Source organism: Vulpes vulpes, chromosome 12 (genome assembly GCF_048418805.1).
Source record: "Vulpes vulpes isolate BD-2025 chromosome 12, VulVul3, whole genome shotgun sequence".
Lineage (NCBI taxonomy): Eukaryota > Metazoa > Chordata > Mammalia > Carnivora > Canidae > Vulpes > Vulpes vulpes.
Genome location: NC_132791.1, coordinates 159,690,956 through 159,710,343, shown reverse-complemented (window position 1 = coordinate 159,710,343; position 19,388 = coordinate 159,690,956). Strand labels below are relative to the sequence as shown.

At 59.7% G+C, this 19,388-nt stretch overlaps 2 protein-coding genes across 2 annotated transcripts; one reads left to right on the top strand and one right to left on the bottom strand.

The window, feature by feature from the left end:
- Positions 1-3,002: 3,002 nt before the first annotated feature.
- On the top strand, positions 3,003-13,808 carry LRRC47 (leucine rich repeat containing 47). Its single transcript, XM_072731094.1, has 7 exons — positions 3,003-3,652; positions 8,479-8,937; positions 9,939-10,055; positions 10,653-10,768; positions 11,332-11,434; positions 11,767-11,856; positions 11,986-13,808. Exons 1-7 carry the CDS (start codon positions 3,029-3,031, stop codon positions 12,232-12,234), a joined length of 1,758 nt encoding a protein of 585 aa, XP_072587195.1. The 5' UTR covers positions 3,003-3,028; the 3' UTR covers positions 12,235-13,808.
- Positions 13,809-15,755: 1,947 nt separating this feature from the next.
- On the bottom strand, positions 15,756-18,822 carry SMIM1 (small integral membrane protein 1 (Vel blood group)). Its single transcript, XM_026004897.2, has 4 exons — positions 18,712-18,822; positions 18,380-18,513; positions 16,752-16,871; positions 15,756-16,529 (listed from the first exon to the last, which is right to left on the bottom strand). The coding sequence occupies exons 3-4, from the start codon at positions 16,859-16,861 to the stop codon at positions 16,403-16,405; spliced, it is 237 nt and encodes a 78-aa protein (XP_025860682.1). The 5' UTR covers positions 16,862-16,871; positions 18,380-18,513; positions 18,712-18,822; the 3' UTR covers positions 15,756-16,402.
- Positions 18,823-19,388: the final 566 nt, after the last annotated feature.

Genomic DNA, 19,388 nt, shown 5'->3' with positions numbered 1-19,388 from the left:
ACACTTTCTGAACTAGTGCAGGTCACCTTGTTAGATTAGCGATGCTAATTCAGTGCATAGTTTGAATTTTCAGGATTTTAAAAATAACTAAACAGCAGTAAAACCACTGAAACGATCCAGGCTCCTTCTGTAGCTCTCAATGATTTGGCATTGTCTTTCCTCATGGTCGCAAGATAGCTGCTGCAGCACCAAGCATTACATCCTACACTCCAGTGTGCTACGCCAAAACAAAGGTAGATAGGAGATAAAGGGCTTTCTCCTCACATGCCTCTCTTTCCTCAGGTAAAACTTCCCAGAAGCCCCCAGCAGACATCCACTTCTATCTTATGGGCCAGGTTGAAGTCACAGCCTATCCTTAGAAACACTGTTGGCAAAAAGGGTTTCCAGGGCCAACTCTGACCCTTCCCTTGGGGCAGGTCAGACAAAGCCTTCTGGGAGCAGCCCCTGCAGAGCTCAGCCAGGATGGGAAGTGCTGAGGATGCCAGAAAGTGCAGATGCTCCAGTTGATGAGGCAGCTTGAGAGGATTCAAGTCTGACTTCCTTCCAGCCCTAAGACTGTGACTCTAAAGAATCTTCCCTCAAAGCCGATGGAAGCTTCTAGAACAGATTCACGCTTAGTTGCCTCCTCCTTGTTCTCGCCATGTGAGTGGGAGGCAGGACACACCCCACTGAGTGCAAGCTGGGTGGCAGTCTTCCTTGACCCAGGTACATGAGGGGATGTGACCCACCTAGGCCACATGATGGACATCAAGGTTGTCTCCAGTGTTGGCTACTATAAAACTACTAATACTCTCACAGCCCATCAAGAGGGAAGAGATGTTGGACTCGTCCCCAAAAATCTATTTGAGAAAAGCAGCAAGAGGACACAGATCCCACATATGTGTATAGGACCCTCCGAGAAATCTCTGCGGACGCTGAAGGCTGTTTGGCATTCAGGTGTGTGGCTCCAGCAGGTCACCGAGGGCAGCTGCAGCCAGCTCAGAAAGGACAGCAGGAGGAAGGCCCCTGCAGTGCCCTGGGGGCATAGGTGTCACCAGCCCCTCGCAGAGGGAGTGATCACCATGGCAACCTAGAGGACAATCCATTGGGGTGGTGCTGGGGGGGGGGGGGCAGCTGTCCCGAGGCCCAAGGACCCTGCTGGAAAGACGGGGCAGATTCACAATCTACTCCTAACAGCAGACAGCCACGATCCACAGCTGCCTCCCCGACCTGGGTGAACCCACAGGCACGAGTGGAAGGAAAGCAGCCAGCCACTGAGGAGCCTCCTCTACCACGAGCAGAACCCACCAGAACCAATCTGTGAACTTACTTATGACGCATGCACACTTTTCTGGGTGTATATCACACTTCCAAGTTCCAAAATTTCAGGCAGCCCTGGTGGCGCAGCGGTTTAGCGCCGCCTGCAGCCCAGGATGTGATCCTGGAGACCCGGGATTGAGCCCCATGTCGGGCTCCTTGCATGGAGCCTGCTTTTCCCTCTGCCTGTGTCTCTGCCTCTCTCTCTCTCTCTGTTTCCCATGAATAAATAAATAAATAAATCTTAAAAAAAAAAAAAAAAAGTTCAAAAATTTCAAAACACAAGGAAGCAACTGAAAACCCTCCGAGAGTAAGGGCATTAATGAAAACAAGGGCACAGGGACGAGCCGGGGTGGCTCAGAAGTTGAGCATCTGCCTTCTGCTCAGGGCGGGATCCCGGGTCCCACATCAGGGCCCCTGTGTGGAGCCTGCTTCTCCCTCTGCCTGTGTCTCTGCCTCTCTCTCTGTTTGTCTCATGAATAAATAATTGAAACCTTTAAAAGAAAACAGGGGCAGAGAGGGGTGGCGGCCCTGACCCTGGAGAAGGGACCCCTGGGACCTGGGGGCACCACAGAGATCTGTGCACAACACAGTCACCCTGGTGCCAGTGCAAACCAGGACATGCAATCCCAGACCTCAGGGGGTGAGGGGTAGGTGGCCTGGCTGGGGAGGGGTGTGAGCTGGGGGCATCCCTGCGTGTGGCCAGTGGGGCAGGGGGAGAGGATGGGAGCCACCAGTGCTTGGGGTGGGTGTCATCACTGGTCAGGGTGGGATGGGGTGGTGGCGGCGGCTGCTCAGGGTAGGCTGGAGTGTGGCGGGGTTGTAGCTTTGGAGTCTAGGTGAGGTTTGCTGGGGTGAGGTCTAGAGCACGGGACCAAGAAAGAATTCCTGAGGCGTCTTTGGTGTGAAACGGTGGTTTGATTAAAGGACGGGGACAAGACCCCTGGGCAGGAAGAGCAGCTGCGGGGGGCTGTGAGGGGTGGCCTGGCCGACTACACACCTGCGAGCCGGGGGAGGTCAGAAGGGAGGTTTCAGGACTTCCGCACCCTAGAGGCCGGGAGAGGCTGGAGGCCCTGCCATTGTCAGGTTAAAGGTTGTTTTCCCCTCCAGGAAGGCATGGACTAGAGACAGTTGGGAGCTTCCTGAGGAATGTCACACATGCCCCACCCTGGGCGGGGGTCGTTTGTGGGGTGTCAGCTGTGCGGTGTCCGCAGTCCTGCTCCCGGGAGGGGGGAGGGGGCATCACCACTCGGGGTCCAAGGGGGTGGAGGGGTGGAGGGGGGGGCACATCGCTGCCCAGGGGCCCACGGGGTGGGGGTGGGGGCGACCATCACTGCTGGGGCGGGGGGGGGGGGGGTTGGGGGGGCTGGGGGTGGGGGCGACCATCACTGCTGGGGTGGGGGGGTTGGGGGGGCTGGGGGTGGTGACGGCCAGCGGGGGGGTGGGGGCGACCATCACTGCTGGGGTCCGGCGGGTTCCGGGGGGGCTGGCGGTGGTGACGGCCAGCGTGGCGGGTGGGGCGGCCATCGCCGCGCGGCCCTGGCTGGTCCGGCCGCCGCCCCGCTGCGGTACCCCGTCGGACCGCGCCCCCGAGGCCCGCAGCCGCCCTTCCTCCCGACGAAGCGCCTCCCCGCCGCCCCCCTGCTGGCCGGGTCCCCGCGAGGTCGCCGCTTCCGGCCCAGGCCGGAAGTGACGCGCCGTGCCCCGGAAGCGGTCCCACAGCGGCGGCGCGATGGCGGCGGCGGCGGCGGGCCCCGCGCCCGAGGCCTGGCCGGAGCTGGAGCTGGCGGAGCGCGAGCGGCGGCGGGAGCTGTTGCTGACGGGGCCGGGGCTGGAGCAGCGGGTGCGCGAGGCGGGCGGGCGGCTGCCGCCGCGGCTCTTCACGCTGCCGCTGCTGCACTACCTGGAGGTGAGCGGCTGCGGGAGCCTGCGGGAGCCGGGCCCGGGGCTGGCGCAGGGCCTCCCGCAGCTGCACAGCCTCGTGCTGCGGCGCAACGCGCTGGGGCCCGGCCTGAGCCCCGAGCTCGGCCCGCTGCCCGCGCTGCGCGTGCTCGACCTGTCGGGCAACGCGCTGGAGGCGCTGCCGCCGGGCCAGGGCCTGGGCCCCGCCGAGCCGCCGGGGCTCCCGCAGCTGCAGAGCCTCAACCTCAGCGGCAACCGGCTGCGCGAGCTGCCCGCCGACCTGCCGCGCTGCGCCCCGCGCCTGCAGACGCTCAACCTCACAGGCAACCGCCTCGACTCCTTCCCCGCCGCGCTCTTCCGGCCCGGGGCGCTGCCGCTGCTTAGCGAACTGGCGGCCGCCGACAACTGCCTGCGGGAGCTCAGCCCCGACGTCGCGCACCTGACCTCGCTCAAGGTCGGCGGGGGCCGGGGGGGGGCGGGGGGGGCGGGGCGGCGGGCGGGAAAGCTGTCCGCCCCCCGTCTGCGGGGGCAGGTGCCCACTGAGTCCGAGTAGGAGTGGGGAGGATGGGAATCGGCGGCCACGACCCACACCCCGTCCCGGGGCGCCCCTGTCCACCACTGTCTCCCCTGCGTCCTCCCATTTCATCCTTAAAAAGGCAGACTCGTATTGCTTCTTCCTCCTACTTGCAGACTCTTTCAGCAATAAAATGTGTGGACGGTTAAGGAACTGTTGTATTTCCAGCAGAAATTACGCTTAAGATATAATCAACTGATCTTACAAATACGTGTCTGTACCGACCTAAGTGTGCAAGCAGCTGCGTGCATGGATGTGCATGCGTGTGTGTGTCCGTAGTTACAAGGAGTGGACGAGGCCGTTCAGCAGACTGACACCTGCTTGGTGGCAGGACGGGGCTGTCGGGGTGACTGCCAGGGCACTGGGGTCACCAGGGCCTGAGGCCTTCCTTTGTGGCTGAGGTGCGACACCTTGTATAGACAGCACTGTTGACCCCATCTTCAGGTGTGTCGGACCTCTTGGCTTTCCAGAAGACCGATGTACCAGATACATGGCTCAGTACAGGTCTTGAGAGTGCAGACTCAGTTCTTCTCTTCAGATCTAGAATGTCTTACCCAAGTTTAAGTTTGTTTTACACATTGTGCACCACGTGTGCAGCACGCAGCACGTGTAAAGGCATGGGTGACATGGCCTTCCCTGTGTCCTGACACCATCGTTCAGGAAATGTCCCCTCTGCGACCTCCCTCACCTTCTCCGTCCTGGCTGCCAGCTCCAGGCTTCCATCAGATCTCTTCCACGTAAAGAGGCCTGTCTGTGTTGCGCAGTGTGGTGCCAGACCTACTTGGAATCCCTTTTGGATTTAGGTGTCCTCGGGGGGCCTTTCTAAAATGATGCCCCTGTGAGGAGCAGTAGGTACTAGAACCGTGCGAGCAGCGTGGCTACACACGTGCTGGGGCTTTGTGTCCTGCCTGGTGCTGTGGGGAGGCAGCTGGTGTGGGGAAAATGAGCTCCAAGGTAGAAGCACAGGTTTCCTCTGTTCCGTGGCAGGACTGCCGGTGTCCTTGGCCATGGGAGACTTGTGGGGACGGCCACAGTGCCATGAACAGGGAGCTGGTGGCACTGAGAGGGCCAACTGTGACTATAGGACCATGTCCGAAACCTTGTGGCTGAAAACAGCAACAGTTGTCTGTGGCTGATGGTTCTCCACCCCGGGCTGGCCCAGCTGAGCCCTCACTGTGCTTGCCCAGTCATGAGTGAGCATTCAGCTGGCGGTGAGCTTGGGTTGGGTTCAGCTGGAAGGTTGTGATGGCTGCTCTCTTCAGGACATGCTGGCACCTCTCTCTGCCCAGCAGGCTAATCCACTTCTTTACGTGGCAGCTCAGGGCTCCTGAGAGCTCGACTGCCGGAGGACTTCTCAAGGGGAAGGCTTGGAACTAGCACCCCGCTAATTAAATGAGTGAAGCCCGGTCCACATTCTTGGGGACGCTTCACGCAGGATGTAAATACCCAGAGGTGTGGTTCCCCGGGAGCGGGAGCCACCTGAGTAGCAGCACACAGGCCTCTGCTTGTCCCCCCCTCACTTCCCAAGCAAGGAGACAGGTGCCCCAGTGTGCCCTCCCCCAAGAATCTGCCCCAGGTGGTGGCCCCAGACCCTGCCACCGTGAAGGCCTGACCCTCTCCCCTCTCTGGCCACAGGTGACACAGGACTAGGAGACGGCTGTGTACTCTCCAAGCTGAACCTCACCAACTGGTTAACTGCCTGCCCTGAGCCCAGTTCCGGAGTTTTCCTGGTGTCTGGCCCTTCAGCTTAGCTCCCCACAGGAGACCTCGGAGCATTTAGAAGGGTTTCTCCCGGGGGCCGTGTCCTTCCATTGGGTTTCTGTCACCTGTGGGGCTCAGCTGCCAAGGCCGTGGTACACCACGTCACTTCTGCCTATCACAGGTGACTGACTGGGCTCTGTCCAGCCATCTGGGGCTGACAGATATCCCCAGGGTCTCCCCTCACCCCTGCTGGTCCCTGCACCCATTTGGGCTATCCGTGCCACTCATGGGTGAGAGTCCCCTGTGGTCAGGCTTCACAGAGACTTTATACTTAAAATGCAACACCTCTGTCCAGCACCCCAAAACACTGAAGTTTAGAAGCCCTTCTTCCGTCTTCGTGTCTTCCTCAGTGGCTGCAGAGGCAGCAGGCCACTTGGTGCCTGGGTGGGGGTCTGGGTCCCCTCGGGCTCTGCACCCCCACTGGAATAAAGATAGTCCTAGCACAGCCTAGAGGTGGCGTGTTTGTCTCAGATTCACAAGGCCAGGGTTGTAGGACCCCTTCTGCGGCAACGTGGCCCTGCAGCAGTGATGGCTGATGGTCCAGTCCAGGTCACAGATGTTCATGCGACCTGCAGGAAGGGAGTAAAAGGGTGTCTACATGTGTCGGTTCTGGGTGACGGGTTCTGGGGCGCCCGTCCATGTGCAGTTACCCTTCAGGGGTTGGCACACACAATCCAAACTCAGCCTCGTGGTCAGAGACCTGCCCTCCTGCATGAGTGCAGCTCCTCAGTGACATTGCCTGTTATCTCAGGGTCTCTCCTGAGGGTCCTCTGTTCCGTTAGCATTCCTCTTCTAGACAGAAACCCAACTGAGTCTGCTGTGCAGGGTGCACAGTGCCAACCAACCATAGGTTTGTACAGGAGCAGCGCGTACCCTGATCTGCAGGTGACCACGTTTTTATAGGACCCCCAACTTCTAGAACTCCAATCTGCTACCGCCTCCTTACTGCTCTGAAATGTCCATAATTTGCTCATTGTTGTCCCTAAAAGAAGCCTCTGCTCCCAGGATGCTTGCGCTGTCGGCCACTGTGGTTGGGGTGGGCAGCCTCTCAGGCACAGCCCCCAGCCGCCTCCTTCCAGCCTCCTCCTTACTGGTTCTTCCTCTGCTCCCTGCACATTGCATCCACCTGGCCTGCCTGTTTCGTCAGCAGTGAGGGCTACCCCAGTGTGGAGTTCTCAAGCCTCCAATGTCCTTTGGTCAGTGTGGCAGACCAAAGCTGGTGCGTGTAGGCATGGCTCCATACAGGCTACCCCAAACCTGACCTCAAAACACCAGCCGCTGGCTGTCATTCACAAGCCTCCAGATGGTGGGGACCTGGAAGGGCCATGATAACACTCCACCTACCCCACCCTCCCAATCCCGCTTGAGTGGAAAGGCCCGGTGAGGCACGAGATGGCCATAGCCCCTTAGGCCGCTCGGTCCCCCGAGGTAACTGAGACAGAAGGCCAGGTCTGGCTTACTTGCTTCTCTTCTTTGTCCCGGGTCCCGAGTGCGAGATGGAAGCCTGTTCTAGTTGCTCCCTCCCTCCCGAGGCTCTGGCATAGCCTTTGGAGGCTCCTCAGTGACACCCCTTCTGTGTTCTGGTTGCCCAGCTTCTCAGCAGCCTGGCTCTTTGAGCCACAGGATAGCTTCACTCATGACTGGGGTCTGACTTGTCCTCTCTAGCAGCCAAAGCACACGGTGTCTTCTGGATCATCAGAGCCCCTCCCCTCTTCCCAGAAGTTTGTGATAAAATCCATCACCCGTTTTGTTGGGGCCATTACATCCCAGTCAGGACCAGGCCTGGTCACCAGCCTAGCCCACCAAATGTGAGCACTTGACCTGTGTGTGTGTTGGGGGTGCGGGGGTGCCAACTGGTGTTGCTTTGACCAGGTATGATTCACACAAGCCCCCTCTGCTCCAGAGCTCTCCCCAAGCCACTGCCCCTTGCTCCCATTTTCCAAACACCACTCCCCTGTGCTCATTCCAGCTAACCAGATAACAGGCTTTCTTCTAGGCTGCCATACTGAAGCTCTAAGACCTATCTGGTCTTAGCTGTGCCCAGCAAAGCCAGTCCAGAGTTTCCCACTGGCCCAGCAGGAGAACGAGAAAGAGGCCCAGTGCTGTCTGGGCCAAGACTGCTACTAGCACGGTTGTGCTGGGAAGACAGGAGGCAGAGCCTGACCTCTTCGGGCGGGGCGGGGGGGGGGGGGGGGCTGTCCTCTTCAGCACAGCTCCAGAAGGGGAAGCAGAAGACCTGCCCCAGACCTACCTCCTGTCCTGCCCAGCCCTGGAAGAGGTGACCCCACAAAGTGGCTGTTTGGATGATTTCCATCAATCATCTCAGCGATACTAATGCCAGCCATGCCCTTTTTTCAAAGCCTCTGTCCTGATGGCAGGTTCTTTTGCATGAGCCATAGGGTTTCATCTGCCTCTTTATGGTGCAGACAGCAGAGGCACTACGCCCTCTCCTGGGTCAGGAGGAGGATCAAGCATCCAGGCCAGCGTCACAGCCAGTTTGCCAGTTTGCATGCAGATGGAGTTGAGTGCTGTGCATTCTGCTGCTGCAGCTTCATATTTCAATATGACTTGTTACCCACCCTGTGTTCTTTGTTTTTAGTTCATTTAGTTAAAAAAAAAAAATCTCAGCATCATCTTGTGGGGAACTTGTTTCTCATCTCAAGTACTTATCTGTTCATAACTACACATTTCCCTTGTCCTGTGCTCCTTCCTCTGTCACCTTTGTCTGTTCGGATAGTTGTCACCACAAGGAAACTTGCAGGGAGCAGAAAGAGGAAGACTAGTGTTCCGTGGGGGATTGTTGGCAGCCATTGCCCTTGGGTGCAGGGTCGTGGTAGTGGGGGTCAGTCTGCTCACAGAGCTGGGGACAGCTCAGGTGAAGTGGAGTCGGGTGGGGCTGTGCAACCCACAGCTGTGTGACCATAGGCCCTCTGTCTCCCTCCCAGACGCTGGACCTCTCCAACAACCAGCTCAGCGAGGTCCCGGCAGAGCTGGCTGACTGCCCCAAGCTCAAGGAAGTCAACTTCCGGGGAAACAAGCTGACAGACCGGCGGCTGGAGAAGATGGTGCACGGCTGCCAGACCAAGTCCATCCTGGAGTACCTGCGCAGCGGAGGCCGGGGTGGCGGGCGGGGCAAGGGCAGGGCAGATGGTCCTGAGAAGGAAGAGGCCCGCAGGAGGCGGCGCGAGAGGCGGAGGAGGGAGAGTGGTGAGGGCGAGGAGGAGGAGGTGGGCAGCACCAGCAGGCTGCTGCTCCGCGTCCTGCATGTGTCTGAGAACCCCACCCCGCTGACCGTGCACGTCAATGCCGCAGTCAAGGATGTCCGGCCATTCATTGTGGGGGCTGTCGTGAAAGGCATGGACCTGCAGGCTGGGAATGCGCTCAGACGGTTCCTCACCTCCCAGGTGGGTGTTTGCGGCCCAGGGCGGGGGGGGGGGGGGGGGGGGGGGGGGGGAGGCGGGGTGAGCAGAGTGAGGGACCGCTGGTTCACTGTCCCACTGCCCACCGCCCCTCCACACCTGGGATGTGGGAGGCCGAGCAGGACCTGGCTCCAGTGCAGGTGAGACCTGGGCCTCAGTCCCGGGGCTGCCTATGGGGGTGGGCACCCCTGCAGTCCTGCCTTGTTTCTGAGGTCAACTTTGTTCCATGAGAGACCAGTGTTTCCCAAGTTGCTGACGTCTTGGGGCATTTTCTGGTTTCCGTAATGAATTAGTTTTTGACAAGGCAGTATTAACATTGCCAGCTCCTGCCAGCTGCTGTCCTGTGACTTCAGTTTCTTGTGGATCTTAGTTCAACGAATCCAGATTCATTTTTCTGTGCAGTCTGCCCGCCTTTTTTTTCTTTTTTTTTTTTTAAGATTTTATTTACTCATTCATGAGAGACACACAGAGAGAGGCAGAGACACAGGCAGAGGGAGAAGCAGGCTCCATGCAAGGAGCCCAACATGGGACTCGATCCAGGGTCTCCAGGGTCACACCCTGGGCTGAAGGCAGCGCTAAATTGCTGAGCCACAGGGACTCCCTAGTCTGTTCGCTTTTAAAGTAGAAGCCACATCGTTGATGTTTAAAAACCCACCAGTGTGCCCCTGTGGGGACAACGCTGCTTCAGGAAGCAAAGCGCACTCCCAGCCAGGAGTGCTGAACACACTCAAACGTCAGTGTTTTTGAAGAAAAACATGCAGGGGAGATTTTTCTTTTTAAGTCCTGCTTTTGTTTATTCGGTCATAAATTTTAGTTCAGGAAGGGTTCTTTGAAGTCTCAGATCTTCTGTTAGAGAAAGAAATTCTGTCCCTGAACAGATAAGAGAGTTTTCCAGTGGCAGTTCCACAAGATGCATTTTGGGCTGGGGAGGTCGAGGGGGCAGGGGGCAGTGCTTGGGCATGAGCTCCCCAGGTCTCATGTTGCAGACAAAGCTCCACGAGGACATCTGTGAGAAGAGAACAGCGGCCACCATCGCAACCCACGACCTCCGGGCCGTGCGTGGGCCCCTGGTCTACACCGCCCGCCCGCCGCAAGACCTCAAGGTGATGCCGCATGCCCCTCCCTCCGTTCGTACCTGTTGTTTTTGCATTCTTCAGCAATATGCACATGCTGGGGTTGGTGCGTGCGCTCTGAGGCAGCATCTGATGCTGTCCCTGGCAAGTACATCAGGTCAAAAGCCGGTTGTGTTCACGGTTCATTTGAAAGTAAATTTGTCAGAGAAGGTGATGATTTGGAAGTGGTTTTCTTCATTTGCTCCCGTTTCACCAAACACTGGTTTATGTCCCAATTGCAAAACCCCTCACTGGAGTTGACAAGCCTGGTTTGTCGAAGTCCTGCCACGGTCTGTTACTCCCTGTGGCCATCGTGTGGAATGCCTGGCTTGACCAGCACTAGCTGCTGGGCCGTCCAGGGGCCACAGGCCTGGGAGCCACCGTTGCCCATGGCGGGTTGAAGGTTAGTCAGTTCCCAGAGGACTGGTGTGTGTGGCAGTCAGGACCCTGAGGGGCCTCTGGGGGCCTCATGTGCTCACACCACTGTCACAGGGATTGGGGGGGGACGCCATGTTGGTGGCCAGATGAGCAGTAGACCAGCATGTCCTGCTGCAGCCCTAACGGAAACTTGTTTCCATCACCCCCTAGATCGTCCCCTTGGGGCGCAAAGAAGTCAAGGCCAAGGACCTGGTGCGGCAGTTGCAGCTAGAGGCTGAGGAGCATAGGAAGCAGAAGAAAAGACAGAACGTCTCAGGCCTCCACAGGTCGGGGGCCTCCTCTCTGGCTGCTGCACTCACCCCACGGCGGGAGGCCTGCCTACCAGCCTCCGTTTACCCACAGGCTGCCATAACTTGAAAACATTTCCCTATGAGTGTTTGAAACATCTCCCACATTTCATTCCCTGTGCTGTCAGGGAGTCTCGGGTGGAATAAAAGGAACTGAGCCACACGGGCTTTTCTCTTGGTGGAGCCGGGGCTCAGAAACTGCTTTGGGGAGAACAGGCTTTCTTAGGCACATAGGCCCTTCATCGGGAGGGACAGTTGTCCCTCTGCCCACACCATGTGCACAGGGGGGGCGTGGGGGGTGGGGGGCAGTGTGGTCACCCTGATGACAGGAAAGCTGTCAGGGCCACAGCGTTTTGTCCTCATCACCAGTGGCTCAGGTGGGGTTCAGGTGCCCTGCCACGCTGCCAGGCCCACATAAGCACAGGCTTTAGCACATCTTCTTGCCGAGCTCATGGACATGCCCTGATCTTCCACCCATTTGTCCTGTTAACCCATAGGCCTATCTTCCCATAGTTAGGCTTCCCCTGTTTCTTCCCACACAGGTATCTGCACTTACTGGATGGGAAGGAGAGTTACCCCTGCCTCGTGGATGCTGATGGTGACGTGATTTCTTTCCCACCGATAACCAACAGCGAGAAGACAAAGGTAGGGCAGAGCCTATGCATGTCCCTGTGTCTGGGGCTGTTCCACCTGCTGAGTGAACACAGCATCTACTCCATTATGACATACATCTTGTCCGCATGCCTGAGGTGCAGTCCCCGAGCCCTTGTGGCTCACAGGCTCCCAGTCTCTGGAGTTGCCGTTCCTGTCATATGCGGTGCTATACCATGTGTCACTGCGTGTGCATTCCAGCCTCTGCCTCAGTTGGGGAAGGGGACAGTCTTGGTTTGCAGGGCACCGTTTTATAGGTTTCTCCTCAGAACACTTGTTGATGTTTTCAGTAATTTTATTCTTCTCTGAAACCCTCTTTCTTTAAGATTAAGAAAACAACTTCTGATCTGTTTTTGGAAGTAACAAGTGCTACAAGTCTACAGACCTGTAAAGAGATAATGGATGCCCTCGTGCTGGTGAGTCAGCCTCGACCTCTCGCCCAGTCAGTGCTCCGGCCATGCGGGATGGACACGCCCCCCTGCCACCCCTTGCAGGCTGCCTTTGTCTTCCCCAGTTGCCCCTAAAACCATATTGTTCATTTGCAGAAAATGGCAGAAATCAACAAGTACACTCTAGAAAATAAAGAGGACGGATCCCTTTCAGATCCTGAAGCTGATGCAGTTTCTGGACCACCTCTGGGTCCCAGCACAAGCCCAAGTGCTGAAAAGGACGGCAGTGCCCCACTGGTGGTGGAGCAGGTCCGGGTGCTGGATGAAGACGGGCACCTGAGAGTGGTGTACCCCTCCAAGACGGACTTGGGCTGTGCTGCTCCCCACGTGACCGTGATCCGCTGAGCCCCGGGCAGCATGTCCGCCACTGCCACGCGTGTCCTCAGCCGTGCCTCTTGTGGTGACATCAAGTTACTCGCTATATTTTCACCCCGGTGGTTCTCAAGGTGCACGCGTTGGCTCTTTGATCGTCCAGACAGTTCTCTCCCATTGCAGTGACACCACATTATCCTGGGCTTGAATCATTTTCCCTTTCCAGCACCAAATTGATTACTAACGCTTTACGAAATTATTCAAATATCGGAATTAACTGTTCAAAACGTTCTGAGATGATGTGGATATAGCAAATACCTTTATTCAGGGGAAAAAAACACTAATTGGTTTGGATAGTCAGCTGTATCCTGGAAAGCTAAAGAACCCACATTTCGCTGAGCTATACCATTACTTTTCTACAATACGGCATCTTTTAAAACCACACCACACCAGTGGTACAGCCTACAGATGTGGAGTGATGTCATGTTCCTACCTTGCCACAAATCATCATCTTTTTATGAAAAGAATATTTTTTAGGTGACTTTAAAATTGATGAAAGCTTTTTTTTTTCCTTAATATTACGGTTGGATATGTTAGGGGTAGAGCCACAGCATCCCCTCCTTGGGCCCCAGGGGAGGAGCGGGGCTGTGCTCGTGTACACTGGCACCGTGGGGAGGAGCAGACAGCAGAACACGCAGCTCAGGCCAAGCCCATGGTTCCCTGTTGCAGAACGGGCTTCCACGCACAAGCCAGACTGTTCTGTCAGCATCTGGCTAAAGGACAGATGGGCAGGGGCTGTGGGAGGCCAAGTTTGGAGCTGGCAACCACAAAGTGGGTGCCAGGTGAACGGTTCTTGAGCATTTTGTGTTTTAGGTTACTTCCGGTTTTGAATGTCTCGGACAAGCTGTGTGTATCCGTCTGTGTGAGTCTGCACGTGCTTGCATACAGGCACCGGCCAGCCAGCCAATCAGGTGGTTTTTACAGACTCACAGACTTTTTATTTAATGTCTCCGTCTGTGTCACCTTCTGTGACCTGTGAAAGTCAGGCTGTGTGTTCTGTGGATTTGGGGAGCATTTGCAAGTGGCCACTGAACCCACGCTTTTAGCCATTGAAACCAGACATATGGGGGCTCACTGACAAAGGCACATGGTTCTCCCAGAGCTCAGCCAACCCGCTCTGTAGGACACTGCACGGCTGCCTTGAGACCCCAACCTCGCTCTCTGGACATCCCCAGGCCTTCCCCTCCGTCCCTGAAGGCGGTGGCTGGGCTGAAGTACGTGAACCAGATGGTGGCTTTTCCTCGTTCTGTTAACCACAACCCTACTGAACATCTGGCTGGTGCCTCTGGCTTGTCCTCTCATGAGCCCCGGGCACTCGGTGCTGGCTGCTGTGGGTGCTGTGGCTGGAGCCACGTCCTGTTACCTGTCACCCTGGTCACCCTGTAGCCTGACGGCTCAACCCTGTGTTGAACCCTGTGTGCGGTGCACAGATGTGTTGAACTTACCTTGGGAAACCAGACATCCTTGGTCTCTGCTGCCAGCCATCCCTTTGATAAACCCTGACATTCTTGCCGGCCTGACCTAATAAAAGTCATTTCATAAGAACATTTCCACTCCTCCCTGGTGAATCCCCTCCTGCCATTATTTCAGGGTAGTCTATGGGAAAACAAAGGACCTGAATGAACCCTCTTCCCAACCCAGATCTTGCCGGCAAAAAGCAAGAAGCACTGAACTATCACACAGGCTGGGCCCAGAGAGGCTGCTGGACCCTCCAGGCCTGGTGCGGGAGGTGGATCCCCTCCCAGAGACACCTGCCCCTAGCAGGTCTCATTCCTGAGTCTTCTGTGGGAAGGGAGGCTGCCCCACATCTCAGCAGGGTGCCGTCCCACTTCCTGGCCAGGGCCTGGGGGCCACATCTGGTGGAGGCAGCTCACAAGGTGGTGTGTACCCCAGGGGCCTCTGCCCACAGCCTCCCCACACAGGCTGAGCTGCTGGCAGAGCCCACGGGTGGGGACAAGGCATATCCACGACCACTGGGCTGGTGCAGCCAACTCCATCCGGACGCTGGCTGGGCATTGGCACGCAGAGCCTGAAGGCCAGACCCAGATCCCCTTGTCTGCTGTTCCCATGGGACATGCTGTTCCCATGCTGTTCCTCCCTGCCCCAACCCAGGGAGGATGGGTGGGTGAGGGCCTGCAGGGATTACTGAGCAGTGCTGTACTGAGCCAAAGGGTCTCTGAGGACACCACACGCCTTCCTCAGGCTGGCTGCCCACCCCCCAACCCCCTCAGCTCCCCAGAGTGCTCCTGCATGGGCCACACCTGCTCTCTGCCCGCCCCCAGCTCCCCAGGGTGCTCCTCCATGGGTCACACCTGCTGGCTGCCCCCCACCCACACTCCCCTGAATGCTCCTCCTGCATGGGCCACACGTGCTGGCTGCACCAGCCCCCCTCTCCCTCTGCCTCTTCACCTTGCCTCCAGCCATTCCCATCTGACCTTCCATCAGTGGACTTACTCCATCCTGCCCAGGGGCTGCTCAGGGACTGTGACCCTGAAGCCCGCGAGGCATTCTGGAAGTCAGGGAGGCCAGAATAGCCTGAGAGAGAAGTGGTGTGCAGGCAGCAGCCAGGGGCCCTCTTTTCTGCGCAGCACCCTGGCCCAGCTCTTGGCAGAGGCCGCACCCAGTCTTGATGAGGCCCAGGCCCTGCACCTCAGGAGTAGACGCCAACGTCCTAGAGTCCGTGGAGCCCCCCCACCCAGCACCCGCCCTGTGTGGGCTCCAGCAGGGCACCAAGCTAAGGCCGGCCAAACGTGGGTCGGCCAGCACCCCTCCCTCCTGGAGGATGGCCACTCGGGGCTAGGAGGTAGGTCTTTTTGGAGACAGGCACTGAGGCCCAGAGACTAGGGCTAGCCGGGCCAAACCCTCTGCCAATGCCCCTTAACTGGCTTCCCCCGTTCCCACCCCACAGCAGACCCTAACCCAGGACAGGCCCACCAGGTGCCACTCCTGCCCCGTGGACAGAGCGAGGAATCACCTGGGTGGTGCAGCCCTCTCTACCGGGCAGGCCAGCCTTGTGGGGTCTCTCCCCTCCCCTGCCAGCTTGGCCTCTGACACGCAGGTCTGCCACGTGACCTCCGATCCCAGGCCCCATGAGGACAGTGATTGTCCCTCAGCTCCTGCCCTCAGTCCTAGGGGAGAAAGCCCTCTGCTAAGTGTTTCTGGCAAGGGTCTACAGGGCCTGAGATGTGAGCTTGTGGTGGGTAGGTGGGTGTGCGCGTGCGGCCCAGGAGGGCCTGAAGCCCTGAGCCCGGAGGCCCTGTCCAGGTCAGGGGAGACACGAACAGGTCCCACCACCTGCCAGTCCTCAGGCCTGCCCCCAGGGGCTCCCTTCCCACAAGAGGGCCCAGCCAGGCAGAAACACATTCCAAGGCACAGAGCCAAGTTGGAGGGAGGACAGGCCCTTCCCAGCAGCCTCCCATGCCCGCCAACTGCCCCACCTTGGGCCTTGCACGGGGCAGGCACCTGGGGGGCCCGTGGAAGAGGCCTCACCCATATTTCAATCAACAGACTTTTAATGGCTGCCTTGGTACACAGACTCCCTCAGGGCATAGTGGGGGACCAGCTGCCTCGAGGGGGCACCTCAGGAACAACCGTGCCCCCCTTCACTGCAAGGAAGATGTGGTGGTGAGTCCCAGACAGGGCCAAGGTCCCACTCCCCACCCTGCCCAGGATGGGTGGACAGAGGGACATGCAACCTCTCCCCAGAGCCATCCTTGCAGGAGCCAGAGAACCCAGAAAGGGTAGGGACCCAGCCAGGGCCATACAGGGAGGACCCCCCACCTGGAGCTGCCAGGCCTGGGCCTTCTCAGCAGGGTCTCTAGGGGCCCTGAGTCCAGCCTGGAGTGTCCTGCAGCCCTGGCTCAGGCTGGCCCAAGTCTCTCGGCCATGTGACCCCCAGCTGGCTGCCTGTGCCAGGCATGTGCCCATGTGTACCTGCGGTGGCCAGAGTGTGCTGTCTGCCCCTGGGGTCTGTATGTGTGTCGGGGTTGAGTCTGTGTGTTCAGAGAAGAGTCTTGTGTACACGAGGATCCATGTATATGAGGTTCTGTGTATACAGAGGGGGTTCTGGTGTACGGAGTATCCGTCCAAGCGCACATCCCCAAGCACAGGCAGCCAGCCCCGAGCGTGCGTGCCGGCGGCCTTATTTGCACTTGTGCACGTAGTAGCCGGTGATATAGCCCAGGATGAAGACGACCCAGAAGAGGGCCAGTCCGCCCAGCACCTTCATGCTGATACCCAGCTTGCCTGAGCACAGCTTCCGGGAGATCCTAGAGAGAGAATCGCCGGCACATGAGCCCCCGGGTGGACCAGGGGCTAGGCTGGAGGGGAGCGGGGCCCAGGGCAGGTGGACCCCGAAGGAGGGAAGACGCACACAGAGGTGCCAGGCCTGGGTTTGCTGGGGGGGCTGGGGTGGGGGGACCCGCAGCACGGAAGCCGCCAAGAGGGACAAGGCGGTGGAGGGCTCCTCCCACGGATCTGGGGGCTCTCACCTCTCCCAGCTCGAGGCCTCCCCTGTGCTGGCCACAGCCGCCACATGGACTGCATCCCGGCTGCCGTCATCCCACCGGCTGTACTGGATGCCGCTGTCCTGGGGCTGCATGCTGCAGGAGCTACGGCGAGAGGCAGAAGGTGTGCTGCGGCACCCACGGGCAGGGACACTGAGGCAGGCGACCTGGCCCCGGTGGGCGGTTGGGGCTCCGTGTGGGGTTGCCTGGGGGTGGCAGCAGGGGTAGGACGGGTGCCACAGTGGGCTGGCTCCTCTCCTTGCATCTTCTACCTGGCTTACAGGGGACCAGGATGCCACATGGTCACACCACTTGCCCCAGGTCACACTGGGAGAGGCAGAGCAGGAATTCCAACCTAGGGAGGCTGCGGGCCCGCCAGCCCTGCCCTCAGGAATGTGAGAGACTGTTTCCAGCTGGCCAGGACACAGACACCAGGGCACTGTGAGTCCCTGACCTGATAGCTGACTTCCTTCCCTCCCATTCTTGACAGATAAGGCCCAGAGCTTCTCCAGAGGCTGGGACGGCAAGGGATGGGGCAGTGGCTGGTACGGTCTGTCTGGCTGGTCAGGGAGGCCTGGGGGAGAAGCTGCAGCCTGCGGGCACCTGGGTCTGCTGGGAGTCCAGGGGTCTCTCACCTAGGGGCCCCCTCCCACAGAATCGTGGAGAGGCTTAAAGGCGCAGCGGGCCACTAAACAGCAAGAGACCAACCCAGAAACTCATGAGACCTGGCAGTTCTTAAACTCCTGCTGTGCCTCCATGTCCGTCTCTTTCCCAGGGTCAGGCCAGGGGAGGCAGGAAGGGAGCTTGGCTCAGAGCCACAAGGCCTGCCTGGCAGGTGGGAGCACCTGCTTTACAGCAGCCGCTCAGGTCAGTGGCTGTGCACAGGCCCAAGGGAGCCCGAGCGTCTGCTGAGTGTGGGCTGTGCTTTCCCAGGTATCTGGGGGAGGGGCTCTGGGCCAACTCTGTTAGCTGTCTACCTAACATGCCCCCTCTGCTGCCTGTGGGCACAATCCCCAACCTGTTCCAGGCTGCAATGTCCCACCCCGAGTAAGGCAATAGTCACACCCTGGCCCCTGCCTTCCCATGTCAGCCCGGTGAGGGCAAAGTGCTGGGGTGTAGCAGGAGCTGGGGCTTTCTTCTTTTCACCAAAGAAATAGTAGCCACCTCTTTCTTCCTGCCCTGGTGCGATGGCGGGAACTGCAGAGCCACCTTGCAACCCGGATATCCATGCAACACCTGCCCTCATGGTGTTGAGTCTCTAAATCCACACCAATTACCCAGCCCTGGGCTTCTTGGTGAGAAGAGTCAGCCCCCCACCTGTTCAAGCTTGGGTTCCTGTCCCGCACGGCAGTAAGCATTCCTAACTGATGGAGACTAGCTTGTGGCTCTCAGGCCATCCTGGTTGGACAGAGCCACTGGAAACTGGTGAGGGGCCCAGCACTGAGCTCCTGAGGGCCTCACTCTCCAGGCCCCCACCGGAGGGTCACAGCCTGTAGCAGGAGCCGGGGCTGCGCTGCCCGGAGACACTCGCCAAGGTGGGGACCCTCGGGGGTGCCACTGCGTCCCTTAGACTCCTTCGCCCCCATAGCACCGTCCGGGAGCCCACAACTTACAAAGGGAGAGTCCTGGCGTGGACGCCCAGACTCCAGCACCCAGGAAGGTGGTCAGGTGGTCAGAGCCTGGCCACTGTGTTTTGCCTCCTCCCAGGTCCCAGATCAAGGTCCGAGGAGTGGCCGATGCCTCCAACCTGAAAAAAATGGCAAAGAAAAGGTGGGGAGGGGCGGCCCGGGAGGAGCTGGGGTGTCACCCTCACCCCTCCGGCGGCCAGCAGGAGGCGAGCGGACAGCTCCCGCACGTGGCCGGGTCACCCCCGCCCCCGCCGGCCCCGCGGCTCCGCTCTCCCGGGCGGCGGCTCGCAGGGCAGGGAGGCCGCGGCCAGGCCCACCTCCTCCGTCCGCCCGCGCGAGGAGGCTGCCCCCGGCGCAAGTCCACCGGCCTCTGCCTCCCGCCCTCCGCGCAGCGCAGACGTGTCCCCGGCCGGGGGGGCGGGGCGTCCTCGGGGGCGGGGCGCCCTGGGGGCGGGGCCTCAAAGGGGCGGGGCCTCGGGGCGGGGCCTAGGAGGGGCGGGGTCTAGGAGGGGCGGGGCCTCAGAGGGGCGGGGCATCACGGGGGCGGGGCCTGGGGCGGGGCGGGGCGGGGAGGCACCGGGCTCTCGGAGGCGCTGACCCCAGGCCCAGGTGTTCCGGAGGGCGCCGCCCGAGGGCGTGCGTGCTGCAGGGGACAGGCTGCAGGGGGAGAGGGGCCCCCAGGGGAGGGAGACCTCAGAGGAGTGGGTCTGCAGGGGAGGGGGACACCGGGGCGAGGGACCGTAGAGGAAAGAGGGCCGCCGGGGCATCAGGGCCCTCGGGGGTCGCAGGGGCGAGGGGGCCAGGTCCCCTCCTAGAGGGCGCAGGTGCCGGGCCCTGGAGCCTCGGGGCGCGCCTGGGTCTGAACAGAGAGGCGGAGGCGAGGTGGCCCAAGGGGGGCGCCCCTCGGGAGCCTGAGCGGGGTTCCTGGCTCAGCTCCTCCAGCGCCCTCCGTCGGGGGGTGGAGGTGCCGAGCGCGGCTCAGGAGAGTCCCGCT